The sequence below is a fragment of the Ammospiza nelsoni genome, chromosome 24 (assembly GCF_027579445.1).
Source record: "Ammospiza nelsoni isolate bAmmNel1 chromosome 24, bAmmNel1.pri, whole genome shotgun sequence".
In the NCBI taxonomy this organism is placed as follows: Eukaryota; Metazoa; Chordata; class Aves; order Passeriformes; family Passerellidae; genus Ammospiza; species Ammospiza nelsoni.
The window spans coordinates 7966491-7983178 of record NC_080656.1 but is presented as its reverse complement, the minus strand read 5'-3'; the positions used below and the strand labels follow the sequence as shown (position 1 = coordinate 7983178).

General features: G+C 51.8%; 2 protein-coding genes across 2 annotated transcripts in view; both read right to left on the bottom strand.

Annotated features, from left to right (window-relative positions):
• KMT2A (lysine methyltransferase 2A) overlaps nt 1–12728 on the bottom strand; it is a 40126-nt gene extending 27398 nt beyond the window's left edge. The window contains exons 1-4 of the mRNA XM_059488216.1: nt 12390–12728; nt 5279–5348; nt 1567–4232; nt 126–303 (exon numbers count right to left, since the gene is read on the bottom strand). Of these exons, the coding sequence (XP_059344199.1) occupies nt 126–303; nt 1567–4232; nt 5279–5348; nt 12390–12728 (3253 nt within the window). The remainder of the gene's footprint in view (nt 1–125; nt 304–1566; nt 4233–5278; nt 5349–12389) is intronic.
• A 2714-nt stretch (nt 12729–15442) lies between these two features.
• ATP5MG (ATP synthase membrane subunit g) lies at nt 15443–16682 on the bottom strand. The gene is made up of 3 exons (XM_059488418.1): nt 16465–16682; nt 16117–16277; nt 15443–15615 (listed from the first exon to the last, which is right to left on the bottom strand). The coding sequence occupies exons 1-3, from the start codon at nt 16526–16528 to the stop codon at nt 15517–15519; spliced, it is 324 nt and encodes a 107-aa protein (XP_059344401.1). The 5' UTR covers nt 16529–16682; the 3' UTR covers nt 15443–15516.
• Between the last annotated feature and the right edge of the window lie 6 nt (nt 16683–16688).

Genomic DNA, 16688 nt, shown 5'->3' with positions numbered 1-16688 from the left:
GCACTGTAATAGAGAGCCCAGAGCTCTTTAACATACTTTCCCTTGTTAATCACTTGAAGTCCTTATTTAAAGCAGAAGCTGACTTTGTATGGGCCTGCAGATGAAAACCAGAAATCCTAACTCACCATCATTCCCCATGGAAGACAGTATCTTCTCCCGCTCTTCCCATGGTAAGGCACTCAGAGTGGGCATGTCATCAGGAAACACCGCGCGCTTGCGGCCCAGTGCGACAGCTGCTCTCCTGCAAACGTGTTTGATTCGTGGTCCTCGGACTGACGTTTCTGATGAATCACTCTCTTGCCCCTAGATTTCAGAACATGAGAGCAGACAGTATTCCTAAGAAAGTTACCAAAATGAGACTGAGAAACATGCATAGAGACTTCTAAGCAAATTATATCTTAGCTTGCAGATTGTAATCATCAGGGCAAAAACAGACTTGGCCTTCTAAGCCTCAGTTATGCAAGAAAGAATAAATGCAAGAGAACAAGAGTTGTGACTCAACTGGAATTCCAAGGTAAGTCTCCATCCACTACTGGAAAGCCAACTTGCTCATGAAGCCACATTATCAAGGAACTGACATTAAAAAAAATCAGAGTCCACTGGAATTGGAGCAGCATTTGGTGCTGATTGATCCAACAGAAGCAAATAGTATTTGAGGCTGTTTGAGAGCTTTGCAGCTGCTGATGTTTCAGGTAAGGGGTTTACTGAGATACTAAACAAATTGAGCATTTCAATTTTCCATGTTTTAGTAAGATTCTGGAATGTCTCCCACTGAAATAACTATCCCAAATAAGCAACTGTGAGAATCTGGGCTTCTGCTACACCCAGCCAGTCACACAGATGCATGGGCATCTTCATTTCAGAAATAAACAGCTGGAGGCTTCTCTACTTGAAATACGTACTAGCGATTTTCAACACTAGTGCTGTTACAAAAAGTAAAAGTTTAAATAAAAAGTATTTCCTGAAAACATATCTCATCTCCATTTCTGGCAGGTAAAGAGGACTGCAGAAAAGGGTGGTTTTGGGGTGGGGAAGAGGAAAAGAGCAAAGTGGTAGGAAGCAGTTCCCCAAATCAGATGAAAAATTCCAATGGATCTTCCTCCCTCCTACAAGTGAGAGATCACTGTATAAAGTTAAAAACCAGAAAGACCAAGAAATAACTTTCCTTCAGAAGCCAACTTTATACTTGAGAAGGGCCCCCAAGTAACCTCAAGGCAAAGACAGACACTGCATTTTGCTGGAACTGCACTTTTCAGAGTGAGTACTGCTCTAGATGATGGCTTTACTTATAGTTGTTCAGAGAAACCCAGTAAGCAGCTATGCTGTACTGGTCTCCAAAATGCATGCAGCTCCCCTCTGAGCTGACTATGCAGCAGATCCCTCTTCCCCTCAGCTTCTGCCCAGGGCTTCTTGGTTTTGGGTCGTTTGCCATCTGTTGCACTAACAGCTGCTTAGCTTGGCACATTAATTCTTCACGCTCAGTATACAAAAGCTATTTGTGACTTCCAGGACAAGTTCAAAGTAAGATGCACTCTAGCAAAAAACCCAACTTGGAAAAAGGAGTACCTGTGCTTTTGGCTGATCTGCTTGTTTGAGAGACTTGCTCTTCTCAATCTTGTACAGCTGGGCTTTTGCCTTTTTCAGAAGACTAGCTACCCTCTTGTCAGTCATTGGCAGTTTGTCTGCTTGAGCCAACATAGAACTGATGGAGGAAGCAGAATGTTTAACAGTGCTTGATGAAGGAGCAGAAAGACGGAGAGCTTTTTCCTTCTCCAAAGATGGCACAGTGGGGCTGAGATCCAGGTCTGATTTGTCCAGCCCCCCTCTACCTTTCTTGGATGTTTTGGTTTTGACAGCTGTTGTATCTACCAGAGCAGCAGTGGAAACCTCTGCCGTGGGATCTGCTGCTGTAGACTTCTTCCGCCCGGCAGTTTTTTTGGCAGATGATGATGCTGCAGCGTCTTCGCTGACTTTTTCTTTGGGCATTTTACCTACAGGAAACAAAGCAGTGCTATTCTGTACTTCTGACCCTTTTCTCCTTTTCTCTTTCTTTGACTCCCGTTTGTTCTCCTTTTCTCTCTCTCTGTCTTTCTCTCTGCTCTTGTCCTTCTCCAGGGCTTTGTCAGCATCTTTATCTTTGGAGAGCTCTTCTGCTGCCCTGTCCTTGTTTTTACCTCTCTCTGTCTGGGGACTTGATGTGAACCAGGGGAAGAGAGGAGCAGGACTACCAGATGGGAAAGGCTCTGCTGGAGCATTCGTCGGCTTCCTTGGTCTCTGGCTTCTTTCTGCTGATTCCCCAGACTGTGATAAGGAATGGGAGGGAAAAGTGAAAGTTGAATTTAAGGCACTAGTGGCAAGAGAACTAACTGAAATACTAGTTAAAGAGGAAGAGACAGAAGACTGTGGAGTGAGAGTTGTCAGGTCAGAGGTACTAAGCCTTCCGCTCCTCGTCCTCATGGAGTGTGAAGGAGATCTGGGTTCTGATCGGATGGGGCTGAACGCTTTCCTCTTGCGCCGCCGAGAGGACGTGCCTGTGGCAGAGGTGCCTGTGGTGGCACGGCCGACTGACGAGGGCAAGGTCACAGACTCGAAGATGCGGGAGTGGGCCTCACTTGGTGTGAATCGTGGTGCTCGCAGCAGAGGACTTCTCTTGTGCATATCAAACCTGGCTCCAGAGTGAAGTGAAAAGAGACGCGTGGGAGCTGTCGCACCTGGCGTTGAGAAGCCAGATGCAAAGCCAACGTCCTCCGGTGTTAGCGGCGGGGGTCTGAAGTTATCAAATATCGGTTTGCGAATAAGACCCTCTTTGGCATATTTTGCTGATGAGAAGTACTGTGGCTCTGACCTGGAATGTTTCAGGGAGGTCCACCTAAATGTTGGCTCTCGCAGAATTGACTTTCGTTTCTCTTGCATCGGTGCAGCAGAAGCAGGAAGAAAGGGTGAGGCTAACGGTATGGTTGGAGGCATAAGCCAAGGGGTATGGTCTGAGATGCTTGAAGCAGGCTGCAGTGGTGGGGGGGGAGTGAGCAAAGGGGGAGGAGGAGAGGAGGAGGACTGCTGCTGTGGCATGCTTGGTAAGGCTGACAGCTTTTTTGCAGTCCTCTGGCCAAAACTTCTTTCTGTTATCGAAAACCTTCTATTTCTCCTATCACCATTATCATTTTCAGGGGACTGAGAAACAGGCAGGGGAGTGTGAACTTCTGGAGTATTGCTTCGCTCCTCAGAAAGCATCTGCATCTCCTCAGAAGCCTGGGAGTCTGTAGATGTATCCACGCTGGGGCTGCTGGACCGTGAGGAATCTGAAGACATCTGAGATGAATGTTGAGAAGCGGCGCTGGACTTTTCACTGGAGCCACAAGATGTAGTGCTGAACCTGCTGTTTGGTGTGGATTCTAGTCTGGATATTTTAATAGGAGGATCGTAGTCTTCATCCTCAATAAACCGTTTGGGTGTTTTGATAATCCGTGATGAGATTGCACTCACAACTGGCATGATAAACTGTCGAATATTTTTGAGCTGTGTTCTCCCCATCCTGCCCTGCAGTTTGGCTGCTTCTTTCTCAATCTTTTTTTGTGCTCCCTTTTTAGCCCTCTGCAAGAGTTGCTTAGCAATCGCAGCATCCGTCCTTTTGGTGGAAGGTATAATCCTGACAGGCTTAATCCTGCGTGGACTCTGTCTGACAGCAGCCTTCTCCTCCTTTGTGAGAGGCGGTGTGCCATCCTTTTCTTTGCGAATCCTCTGGGGCTTCTCCAGCTGTGAGTTCATGACCAAAGTTGAGGAAGTCTTTAAACGTTCAGAGGACGGTGGCCTGCCTCTCCTGCGCACGATCTGAACGCTCTTCCTCCCAATCTGAAGTTTTGCCCCAGGCTTAAATTTAGATTTCAGTGGGGAAAGCTTACTAGTTCTTAATTTCTTGATTTTAGTTGCTTGCTGAAACGTAGTGGATGGTGATCTTTTGATTTTTTTCAGACTCTCTTTTTCTTCTTTGCTGCCCTTCTGAACGTCCGATGTGTCCTTTTCCTGTGACAATTTGAACTTCACACTTGTAAGTGCTGGAGGTCTTCCTCGTCTTTTTTCCCCACTCTTCGACTCCTTCTTCTTTACTTTCTCCATGGATGTGGTTTCAGACTTGCTTGAAGGGGAACACACTGATGAAGAGTCTGACAGTACAGCTGAACTTCGGTCAGAACTGCTCCGAGGCCTCCCGCGAGGTTTCCGTGGACTAGATTTAACTGAGAGGGAAACAGAGAATGCAGGGAACATATTAAATTTCTCCAAGTGTGGGATGAGCATTACTCAGGTCAAACAAGTGTTTACTCAGTATCATTCACGCTGCCCATACGTTGCCAAAACATTTAATAAAATCAACAAATAAAAATAGTTTTGGCACTACATGTAGAGAATACCTTCCCAACAAATGTCTTTTCCCACATAAAACACCATGCAGATAACTTGTTTAAAAATGCAAGCTAGCCTTTTCCCAACAATTATATATTGCACAAGCCCAGCACCAACTTCATGCTGGGAGGGAGCAGTAATTCTCAAGGGCACATGGTACCTTTTAAACACATGAATTTTTATACATTTTTTTAAAGCAGCTCACAGCCAGCTGAAAGACAAAAAATCCTTCCTTTCAAGTGCCATCCATCTGCACTGCTAAGGGAGAGGTCAAGAGAGCAAGAACAACCTACACAAGGCTGATACAAGAAAATTTACTCAAAACTGGTTTTAGCTTTGAGACATAGTTAATACTCAGCACTGACTTGGAGCCATCAAGCACAAGACTTGATTACCCACCTTGACCAATGCATTTCACTGCACTCTCACCAAGTCCAGCTATTTCAGTTCTGGATCTTCCCTTGCACTAGCAAGGCCCTCCACCACAGTTTGCTGTTGAAGCCAAGCTGAGCAGATGATTATGGTGGAAGAGCAAAGCGCTCTGGTGAGAGCATTTATTGACAACACAGGCAGAAAGGAGTCTACTGAAGAATACTAAAATAGTCAAACCAGTTCAGACCCTTACTCTTTAAATAGCTGCCTCTCCAGAACACTGACTTGAGGTTTCAAGTACTGGTTTCATCAGTATAACTCCTTTACTCAAACTTTCCCTGCTCCTTTACAGATCGGACATAGAGAATCCAAAACTAACTGCATTGAATCTAAAGACTGGTGTGGCTTTTATGCTGGATGAGATTTGATGAACAAACAGGAGAGGCACAGCAAAATCATCACAAAAGAAAACAGAAAGTCAACACCAAATCCTGCAACTTGAACTTACCTGTGGGGGACCTTGTGGGACTTTGTACTTTGACTTCTTCATCTGAACCAAAACCTAAAAACTGTTCATCCTGCAATGAGAGAGTAGAAGGAAGTTTGAGGATAAGGATATTAATGTTGAAATGAACTCCACTGTGAATGAAGCACAAAAGGATTCTAGAGGATTCTCCTTACCCAAAAAAGATACTGGCATTTGCTCCTTTAATAAAGAATTGCTAAAAAGGAAATACAACTTGCAGCAGAGATCACAAGAAATCCAGCAAAAGCAATGATAAAGTAGCATAAAATAAATTACATTATGCCAGAAGACACTGCTTCTGCCTGAGACACCTTGCATCACAGAGCACCCCTGAAGGCCATTCCCAGAAAGGGAGAAACTCAACTTCAGTCCCGCAGCACTGCCAGCAGAGCAGCGGCACGCCTGCCTCCGCTCCCGAGCACGTGGGCTACAGCAGCATGTAAACATGGCTGGGTGCTGCAGGGGGGCTACAGCAGCATGGAAACATGGCTGGGTGCTGCAGGGGGGCTACAGCAGCATGGAAACATGGCTGGGTGCTGCAGCCCTGCCCGCATGGGCAGGGCAGGGCAGGGCAGGGCAGGGCAGGGCAGGGCAGGGCAGGGAAGGGAAGGGAAGGGAAGGGAAGGGAAGGGAAGGGAAGGGAAGGGAAGGGAAGGGAAGGGAAGGGAAGGGAAGGGAAGGGAAGGGAAGGGAAGGGAAGGGAAGGGAAGGGAAGGGAAGGGAAGGGAAGGGAAGGGAAGGGAAGGGAAGGGAAGGGAAGGGGTCCCCAGCCCTGACAGAGGGAGAAGCTGCCAGCAGAGACACATGTGGCCTGAAACCTAGACAAGGCACTGAGAAATAACAAATACCTAAGAACAGTCAGGTTTAGAAACGCTGAGGGATCAGCTGCTCAACCTGTGCGATTTCCTGACTTGCACTGGCCTCCAAGTTCCTGTGGCTGCTACAGATCTTCTCTTCATTTTGTTATTCTGAGTCCTAAAGTCATTATGATTTTATCTCTGGCTACTAAATCAGTATTTGCCATATATTTGACAATCACCTGTCAATCCATGATTACAACTTGCATTATTTTCAAACTGAGCTCTGTTATCTTGCTTTGCCAATGTAAGATAAACTACTGTTTCCAACATTAATACTGGCTTTGGCCCAATAGCCTGGGAATAATTTTTTCCATTTCTTACCAACCAGTCACCAGAAGCATCTACAGCAAAACGGCTCCTTCCACAAAACAATCACTTCTGCTTCATTTACAACCACAAGCAGTATGACCAGTATGTTATTTGTGCTTGTGTGTTCAGTGGCATTCCTGGGTGTATTGGTGACCTCAGAATGGTCACTATCACTAGCTGGGAAGGCAGCCCTGCGACCTGTCAGAGATGATGAAGAAAGCCACTAAGTATTACTCAGCACTTGCCAGGCTAAACGGTACAGCTGGCCATCACATGCCAAAATGCAGCTTTGAGGCAAACTAGGCAGGAACAGCCTCCCTTCAGTTTTTCAGAAATGTCATGACAGATGAGAGTGATTAAAAACCATGAAGATTTTGAACATGGCCTCATTTACCTGAAAAAGAATAATGCAATGCAAAAAAGGCCACTCAGGATTATAAATTAAAGGATGAGAGGGAAGGCTTGCCTCATGCCAGACATGAAGACTAACCAAGCACACACATGGTATGATCTCTCTGTGGGCAGCACATACATTTCCCATTCAAACATTGCACTATCCCAACTGGGTTCAACTTCAGAGTTGTGCAGAGATAAAGAATGGCTTTTCCTGAAGTAATCCAGCTACTAAAGAACAGAGAAGTTGCAAGCAAATGTCTGTCACAATGCTCTTGAGCAATATTACTTTTCAAAACATTTCCAGTTAAAGATCTCACAGGAAAATCCACCTTCAAAGGAGAAACTATCCTGCAGGCACTAACTGATGTTCTGATCTCTGTCTGAGGAATATCAGTGTAAACCATACCACTATGGGTCTGTGAAGTTGTAAGGGCCTCTAGACCAGCAATGCAGCCACTCCAATCATCACCTGAAAAAGTTTATTTTACAATAGAGTCACCTGACCAATGCTGTCCTTCCTATTCCCCACCCTGGGTCTGGCCCAAGTTAGACAGCACCTCACTTTCTTGGAAAGGGATAAGCTATTTTTAGAAGCTCATTCAGATGCCTGCTTAGTGACTGCAGCACAACATCTACCAGACTCCCCTGCTTTCAGCAGAGTAAACACCCTTGGAGGTTGGCAGGTAGTAACCCTGAGACGAACACTGGGTGTTGGAGCAGAGCAGAGTCTGCTGGGAGTTCAGGGAGATGCTTCCCAAGCCACTACTTGTGATGCAACTCCAATAATAAACAGCTGAGCACTTGGAGTGATCCTTATGCACCAAGTCAGATGAGGGGACATTTGTCCTTCCATTGTTCCATTCAGCTAAAGCTTTGACCAGGAGTGATGCACAGACTGTGCTGGGGCTTCACCTGGGAGCAGCACTGACCTACAGAGAACGTCTTGAGATGCCACAGCAGCTCTTGGCCTGGTCACCTCCACATGACAACCCCCAAACTACACTGCTGCAGGCATCACCCATGGCAACACAATGGTGATTAGGGCTGCAGCTTCCAGAGTCCAGGTTTTTCAGAATTAGAAAGAATATATTGCTCTTTATGGGGCTGAGGCTCAGGGTGGGTCTATCACAAACGTGTTACTGAGAATACAGATCTATTTTGCCAGTCCTGGTTCCAACCTGGATAAGAAATTCCGATTTATGCTTTCCAATCTGAATACAGAGGAATGCTTATTAGAACACCTGAAACACTCTCATTCTGGTCACAACAAGCTTTCAATACCACTTCCAAGGAAGAGAGTTAGTCAAAACACTACCTACAAAGATCAAGCTTTCAGACGGTGAGAGAAAAGCTCCACAATTGCTTTATGGATGCATTAAAAAAATCTTTTGTGGTGGTAAACTCATCTTTCGTTCCTAAACATACATTCCTAAAGTCAAACTATGCTCAGTAGCTCAGCTTGGGGGGAACAGCTAAACCTGCTCTGGGAATTTTGTGGCATCCCTGAGAAGTGATGAACCACTAACTTGAGGAGTTACCTGCTTCCTGCAACATGGTGCTGTGAAACCTGCAGTTCAGCACTCGGGGGCCAATATAGAAGCACTGTTGCAAGTCTGTCCCACGAGCTTTCCAGCTGAAGGAAGCACAATGTCCAAAAGACCCTGGAACAAACTCACCAGTGCACAGCTGCTGTTCTGAAATTGCCTTACCTGCCCACTGCTGGTGCCAGTGGGACGAGCCACATCACCTTTCATTTGAAAAGTTTCCCAAATTCCTAACAAACTTCCCAAAACTGCTCCTCTGAGGGTTTGGAGCACTGAACAAAGTGCTCCAAACCACAAAAACAGAAACATTTATTTTGACACATCTGACAAAGCAGCACCTGAATGTTCAGGAAGGGAAAATGCAGGAAGGAGCCTCCATCTCTTGGGCCATGACCTGCATCATCCTCACTCACCATGTGTCTCGTGTCAGACATCAATACCTACAGCAGTCCCCTCCCCATGCATGCGCAGTGACCACCTTACCCGTGACAGGAACCGCTCTACACCTCCAAATCACACATTAAACACTCAAGCAGTCTGGAGCGACCACTCAACCTAGCACTACCTGAGGAAATTTTCAGGCAAATAGAAGAAATAATCTGTACTTCCAGCTCAGGCACGACCCTGGCAGCAGTATGGAAGATAATCCCTACCCCCAGGACATGGATCTGGTACCATTTCCAAACATTCCAGGCATCAGCAAACGTCCACAACTCCAACAGTCACCTCATAAAACATTATGCCCCAGGTATAATCACGGTGGTGCCAGGGACATCACCATTACCACCACATCCAACTGCCAAGCTTGAGCTTCTGCAACTTTCAGCCAATACTGCCAGCATGCATCCAGCACACACTCAACTTTTACGTCCCAAAGCTTCAATCCCCTTCACACATGGGCAGGAAGCTCTAAACTGAGAGGCAGAGCAGATATTTAACAACTACTTTTATGCTTCTTTTATACCAAATATTGACATAATGAACAAAGAAAATGCAATCATCTTTTTCTTGCTCCTACAGTGCCACTCACACCAAGCTGAAAGGTTAGCACCCAGTACAAATGCTACTGTTCAACCAGTTACAGCTTCACTGCCCAAAAAGTCCCCCAGCAATTCTTCTGGTGTTAGTATCAGAATGTGGCTCCTTTAATGCGAGCTGGTTTCAAGATAACTCAGTGCAAGACTGAGCTGCAGCAGAAGACAAGGCTTTGTACAAAGTGACCTGAATCTGAGGAGAATGCCCTGACACCCCATAATTCAGATACCTTTTAAATGAGAAACACAGTTTGCTACATACTATGAAGCTGTCAAGGAGACAAGGGAAAGACTGAGTCGAATACTTGCTCTGGACAACATTACTCCTGCATCTAACTTGGTGGTAATACCCAATTTCAACAGGTATCTACACTAGTGCAGACAAGAATGAGGTAGAAAAAAATTAAGCATGCGGAGCAGAAGTTGTAAATAAAGAGGTAACACAACTTCTTCCTCTGATTGCCACTGGCTCCTCAAAACAAGTGCTCAGAGTTTCCTCCTGATGAGGAATAATGGCCACTCAGTTGAATACTGTACCTGGCTCGGCTCAGGAAGGACCCTCAACCTTGTGGAAAAGAACAGCAACAGCCCCAAGCAGCGACTGAGAGGCCATGGTGAGCCCTAATATGAGGGGGTCTTCTGCAAGCCCCCTTCCAGAAGAGCACCTCCCGCAGAGCAGCTGCCCCACGGGTCCCAGAAACTGCACACAGCTGCCCTCTGCTCCGGAGAGGCCACAGGCAGCCCCGTGTGCCAGAGCCCTCTTCACACCCTCACCCCTCCCCAGAGAATCTGTACTGCAGGACAGAAACAGCAGCCTCCGGGGACTGTAATCTTCACTAGGACTAAGACAAGTGCACAACTCACCAGCCAGGAGAACTATGTCCTTTGAGGCAAAAATGTTGTGTTTCTTGAGCATCACCAAAGGAAAGGAACCAAGTGGGTGAGTTAACCCAACCTGAACGTTTGTGAGGATCTCCTCTGAGTATGCCCAAGAGTACCAGCATGGTGTAAATCCAGAGAGAGGGGAAACACCTGGAGTCTGCCCCTGCCTGGCTCATGAGGGACAGACAAAACTGAGCCTACAAACACCAAGCCACAAATCAATGTTTATCATTACTTTCTACTGTATGCAATGCTATTAGAGAAAAAACTATTAGCAGCTAAGTAGAAAAGTGATGTAATAGGTAGAATTCTTAAAATCCAGGAGACCCCGTATTAATCAGCTGCCACACATACAATGCATTCAAGCTATTTTACTTTAAAGCAAAAATACCCTAAAGGCTAAACTCAAAAAGATGTCTCAAAGATGTTTTAGGGCTTTTTTGAGACACAAAAATATACTTGAATACAACTGGAATTAAACAAACCACAGCCCAATGTCATCTTAGAAAAAAAAAAATAAAGAAAAGGAAAAGAAACAAAGCAACTTGCCTCCCCCCACATGAAAAACCTCCTGGGTTATTAACTCTGTGGTCAGCTTGGTTAGCCAGATCTCAAGTCATTTCTCTCCCTGAACTAGCACTGGTGAGATATTAACTGCTTCCCAGGGCACGCCAGGAATTCCATCAGGCCATGTCTACTGCAAACAACAAAAAAGAGAAGTATCCCAAAGTGCAGCCCCTGAGATGATGGTGTTAATGAGAGCAGTGTGACTCACCCCAAAGTCTGCACAGGTGAGAGCAGGAGTGTCCCCACGCTCAGCTCTGCTCCTGCAAACACAACCCAGCTCCTCCAGCACTGCAGCCCGTGGGAACTGCCACTCTACAGGCAAGGAACTCCTCCAGCTCAGCCATGAGCCAAGAGCTCCACTTCATGGCACCCAACAGAAAATGCCAAAACCAGGCCAAAAAGACACAAGAAAACTGTATTTTCATGTATGTTTTAATGACCTCTGCTACGGCCAGTCATGGGAAAGGAAACCAACTGGTCTTTATACAGACAAAATGCAAAGATACATTCACCTACCCTACAGCTGGCAACCTGCCTGGAGAAGAGGAGACGGAGCTGGCCCTTCAAAAATCTCTAAGAAATCCCTCCTGGTACAAAAGACCTGGGGAATTCTCTTGCCGGCGCAAGGATGCCGCTAAGGAGCGATGCAAAACAACTGGGGGAAAGCAACGCTGCAGCTCGTAGTAACACACCCCCATCATGTCTTCCCTGTTCTGTCAATAGGTGGGTTGCTGTCGCACGCCCACTCCGGCTGCCTTAGAAAGGCTTAAAAAAAAACGAAGGGAGGAAGAACAGCAACTCAAAAAAAAAGAAAAAAAAGAAGAAAAGAAGGAGCACCAGCTCTCCTAGTACCGGGGAACGGCCTCTCGCAACGGGCCCGCCGCCCCAAGCTCCGCCTGGGGCATCCCCAACGGCGAGAGGGAGGAAGAGGAGGAGGACGAGGAGTAGGAGAAGAAGGGGGAGGGCCGGTGCGCGACACCCACCGCCGGGCCCGCAGGAGGGGCCGGCAGCCCAGCCCCCTGGAGCCCCCGCGCCCGGGGAAGGACGCGTCACCCCGCCGAGCATCCTCGGCACCGGGCGCACCGGGCGGCCCCGGCCCATGCATCCTACCTCGCTGCCGGCAGCGGGCTGTGCGCACCGCATCCCGCCCCGCCGCGGGCGCGGGAGCGGCGGGAGCCGGATAATGGAGGCGGCGGCAGGGAGGACGCACCGGCGGCAAGTCGCGTGCGCGGGGAGGGACCGCGAGGGCGGCCGGACGCGGACCGGCACCGGGTCCCGCCCGCCTGGTCCCGCCACCCGCCCCCCCAGGGCCCCCCCCGCCGGGCGCGCCCTTTGTGCGGGGCGCGGGAGGTGTGTCCGGAGACGGGCGGGCTGTGCGGCCGGGGCTGGGTGGGTGCGCCCGGGTGTGTTCGGGCCGCCGCCGCCGGGGCGTCGGGGATGCTGCGCCCGGGACCCGCCCGCCCGCCGCGCCCCCCCGCCCCCGCCCCGCCGCCCCTCTCACCTCTCCGCTGCCCGCCTCGGTGCCGCAGGCCGCTCGGAACCGCCGGAGGTTGATGCCGATGGTGGCCGAGACCTGGAGCGCCGCGTCGAAGCCGGGACCGGCCGCGGCCGCGGGGCCGCCGGGGCCCGGCGCTGCCCCGCCTCCGCCGCTTCCCGCCGCCCCGCCGGAGCACGGGCCGCCGCGCTCGCCCTCGCCCGCCGTCGCCGGCGCCGCCGCAGGTTCGGCGGGCCGCAGGCTATGCACGGCCGGCACCCGCAGGCGGGACCCCCCCGGGCCCCGGCGGCCCCAGCCGCCGCTGCCGGGCCGGGCGGGGAAGCGCCACCGACCGCTGTGCGCCATCTTTACTGAGAGGCGACGAGCCAGAGAGCGGGGCCGGGCCGCACCCCGCGCCCTGCATAGCGCTTCGCCGGCCCGTGGAGGCGCTGCATAACAACGGGTGCCATGCAGGTTATGGGGCTCCGCCATCCCGCCGCCCCGGCACATGAATAAGCCATGCTCGATCAGTGCTAGCCCGGGATAACGCTGGGCGATATGCAGGGCCCCAGGCCTGAGCCCCAGTGCAGCCCCCCGCCCTGGATAGTGCAGCCTCGGGCCGCCGCGGCCCCTCATCGCTCGCAGCGCCATACAGGCGCAGGGCTGCTGGCGAGCCGGCCCCGGAACCTGCCTGCCACATACACGGGCCGCTGGCAGCCCTCATAACCCCGGCGGCGATGCCGGGCGGGAGCGGGAGCCCCGCGCCCCGGACCGCGCATACAGCATAGGCGGCGCTGCCGCCCCCCGCATAACGCCGGGACGGATGCGGGGCGCGGGGTGCGGCCCCGGCCGGGCACGGCACAGCCCGCAGTCCCCGCCGAGACCCTCCGGTGCTCGGCCCGGGACGAGCCGGTCCCTGCGGGGGCACCGCGGCCCCGAGCTGTGGTACCGAGGGCGGGCAGCTTCACCCTGCCCTCCCGGCCCCGGCTGTGTCCTGTCTGCGGCCCCGCGCCCTGCCGGTGCCGCGTCCCGCTGGGTGCCACCCCCGGGAGGGAGGTGGCGGCGACAGCACCGGGCTGGCAACCCCGTCGTGTACGGCACGGCGAGAACAGGGTTAACATACAACAAGTGCCCGCTGTATTCCATGAGAGCAGCACTGCAAACACACGGATAAGATGTAAATACCTCTGCCTGGGGACACAAAATACCCATTTTCCTCCGAAGTTCATCAGCCGAGGGCAGGGGAGGAGGGAGGGGCGGCGGGAGGCTGTTTGTCCCCGAGAGGCAGCCAGACACTTGTGGTGTTTGGGAGGACGAACAAGCTGCGGGAGCCCTTTGGGGTCAAAGATGCTGCTTCTGCCTGGGGTTCAGCTGTGGCAGCGGGGCTGGGGGTGTACTGCTCCCGAGGACTTCCCGGGAGGAGAACTAAAATTAGATGGTTTTGTCGTCTCCAGGGACAGGAGCATCTTTGAGCTCTCCCAAGCTTTACTAGTGCAGCTTGATCCCATCCGCCCACTGAAGCTTTTGCCAGGCCAGGCCTGGTGTGAGCTGCAGCCCCCTGAATGCCCACTGAGCCTGCTCTGGAAGGGGCACATGCAGACAAGAACAAGTCAGAGATGAGAGGCAGCTCTTGGAGTCAGATCAGACAGCCTTGCCCTCAGTGGGGTTCTCTTAGGTTCAGAATCGTCCTTCCAGTCAAGCTCACACATGACATCCCATATGTGATCTCCCTCTCCTTGAGGAACATATCCTGCAGAATCTCATACCAGAGCCTGGTCCATTGCTCTCGCTGGTCTCTACCTGCTGGGTGAAGTTTGTGATGACAGGAGCAAAAAGCTTGTGGGGAGGAGCAGTTTTGGGGGCCATCATTCACCCCTGCTCAGCCAGAGCATTGGCTGCAGCGCTGGTCAGGTTTGCTTGGGCTGAGCAATCACAAAACTCTGCAGCACCAGGAGGAAGGCTGTGCGAGGCAGGAATGGTGTCCTGGCCAGGCTGGTGGGAGATGCAAGCACAGGACACAGGCTGGGCAGGGGGCTGGAAGCACAGGTCCAGTCAATGCTCCTGTTGCAGACTCCCCCACAGAAGACGAAGAGTTCACTGAGCCTCAGTTTTCCCATCTGTGGCATGGAAGTGACCCAGAGCTGCTGAGGCAGGAAGCCTTCTTTTTAACAAGACAGAAGGTCTCCATCCATGCCACGAACAACCTTACCACAAACTGCTTACCACATCTGGAGTGTGTGAGCTCAGCTGCACTCCCTGTCAGAAGCACACAAGGCCTTGTGCTGGGATGAGCTGCTGAGAAGGGCAGTTCTGCTGCAGAGAGAGCAAGTGACATGCACAGTCACCCCAAGACATCAGGGTCACTGAGGGCTGGGGGCCTGCAGGGTCACCGTGTGCACAGCACAACGCCCACAGAAGCAAAGGAGCAGCAGGACAACAACTGTATCAATGAGGAGCAATAATGACTAAAACCATCTTCTAAGACAGTAAAAACAGGCTGCTAGCCCCAGAAAACACCTACAAATTATTTTCTGAACATGTCAGAGCACAGGGTACTCACCAGGTTTTGTAGAAAACCCTGCAAGAGCTGGCTGACAATGAGCAAGGTGGTAGAACCCCAGACAGCTCAACCTTTGGCTGGTGGTAGCTGAGGTAACAGATGTAAGTAAAAAGGCTCTGCTTACTTACACAGGCTTCCACTGCACCAGTCAGATACCAAACCTGAAGGGCTACGTTCCCTATGGAATAAGCCATGGAAATTGCTTTTGATAATGGAAAAAGTACTGGAATTTGCTTTTGGGTCCCAGTAGCTGATGGGAACTGCATTCAGGAACAAATGGAATATTTCCCCTTTCCAGCCTCTGTTTGATTTTGGGGCTCTCAGACCTCCCCTGGAGCCACAGTTGGGACACAGTGAGTGTCCCAGAGCAAAGAGAGCTCTGGTGACCAAGTGATGTCACTGAGGCACTCTGGCACCTTTAGGCCTGGCCCTTAGACCCCCCTTGAGGAGCCATCCCTGCCAGCATTGTCCCCAGGACAGGCTGGCACCTGTCAGAGTACCAGACAAGGATGACAACAGCTCGATCAGCTCCTAGTTTTATTGTTGCAGCCCCCATTACAGACCCAGCACTGCTGGCATTGCTGAGGTGAGTGCTCACACGTTGTAGCCGATGAGGCCGCGCTTGCCGATGATCTCTCCGATGTAAAACCACATCAGCACCTCCGTGGCCACCAGGCCGTTCCTCACTGCGTCCTGAAAGGAAAAAGCCACTGCTCAGATCCCACACTCCCACAACAGCTCCTCCCTCACTCCCACCCCACATCCATGCCCTCCAGCAGTTCTCAAGGTGAAAACCCAGAAGCGGAGCAGGAGCAGAGGGTACCCCTCAACACGTCCCATCACAGAAATGTTGTACAGCATTAAGCACACTGTCAGCTATTGATTTTGGCTTTTTATAGCCCTTTCAAGGATCATTTCTTAGCCCACACACGGGAAACACACTAATTTCAAGGCCAACCGATGATCCAGAAGGCTGGATTCTCCCTTCCCTGGGAGCAGAGGGGAGCAATCACAGCCTGGTCCAGCAATAAAACAAAACACTTTGAACTCTGAGCCCCTGAATTCCATGAGCTTCATATGCCGTTGAGAACAGTTCCTACTCTTCCCCAGGCAGGAGCAGAGCATGTCCCGGGTGGGTAGGAGGCTCCCGCTGGAGCTGTGTCCCGGCAGTGCCGCATCCCGCCCCGCGGGTACCTTGACAGTGAGCTGCGCCAGGCGGCCGCTCTGGAAGGCCCTGACCAAGTCCTTCATGCTGTCGATGGCCCGCGGAATCTCGGCGGGGGTCGGCGGGGCCAGCTCCACCTTGGCGTAGTACCAGAACGTGGCCAAGCGCGGCTTCGAGTACTTGACGGCGGCTGCGGGAAGGGGAGCGAGCGGACGGTGTTTTCCCAGCGGCGGGAGCCCGCGAGGCCTGCCCGGGCCCGGTCCCGCTGCCCTCAGCCCCGCGCCCCCTCCCCTCCCCCCGGCCCGCTGTCGCTCCCCTCGCCTCAGCCCGCCCCACGGCAGTCTCGCTCCCTCCCCGTGCCCTTCGCCGCCCCTCACCGCCGACCAGCTCGGGCCCGCGCTGCACCAGCCGCTGCACCAGCCCCTGCGCGGCCTTGGCCATCGCTGCGGCGCGCTCAATGTCACCGCCGCTCACCGCAACGGCGATCGCCGAGGGCAGCCCGCCGCGAGGACCCCGGGTCACGTGCGCGGGGCGGGGCTGGGCGGGGCCGCGCAGGATCCGCGGGTTCGAGACCCACGCAGGGCCGGAAGCGCGCCGGTGC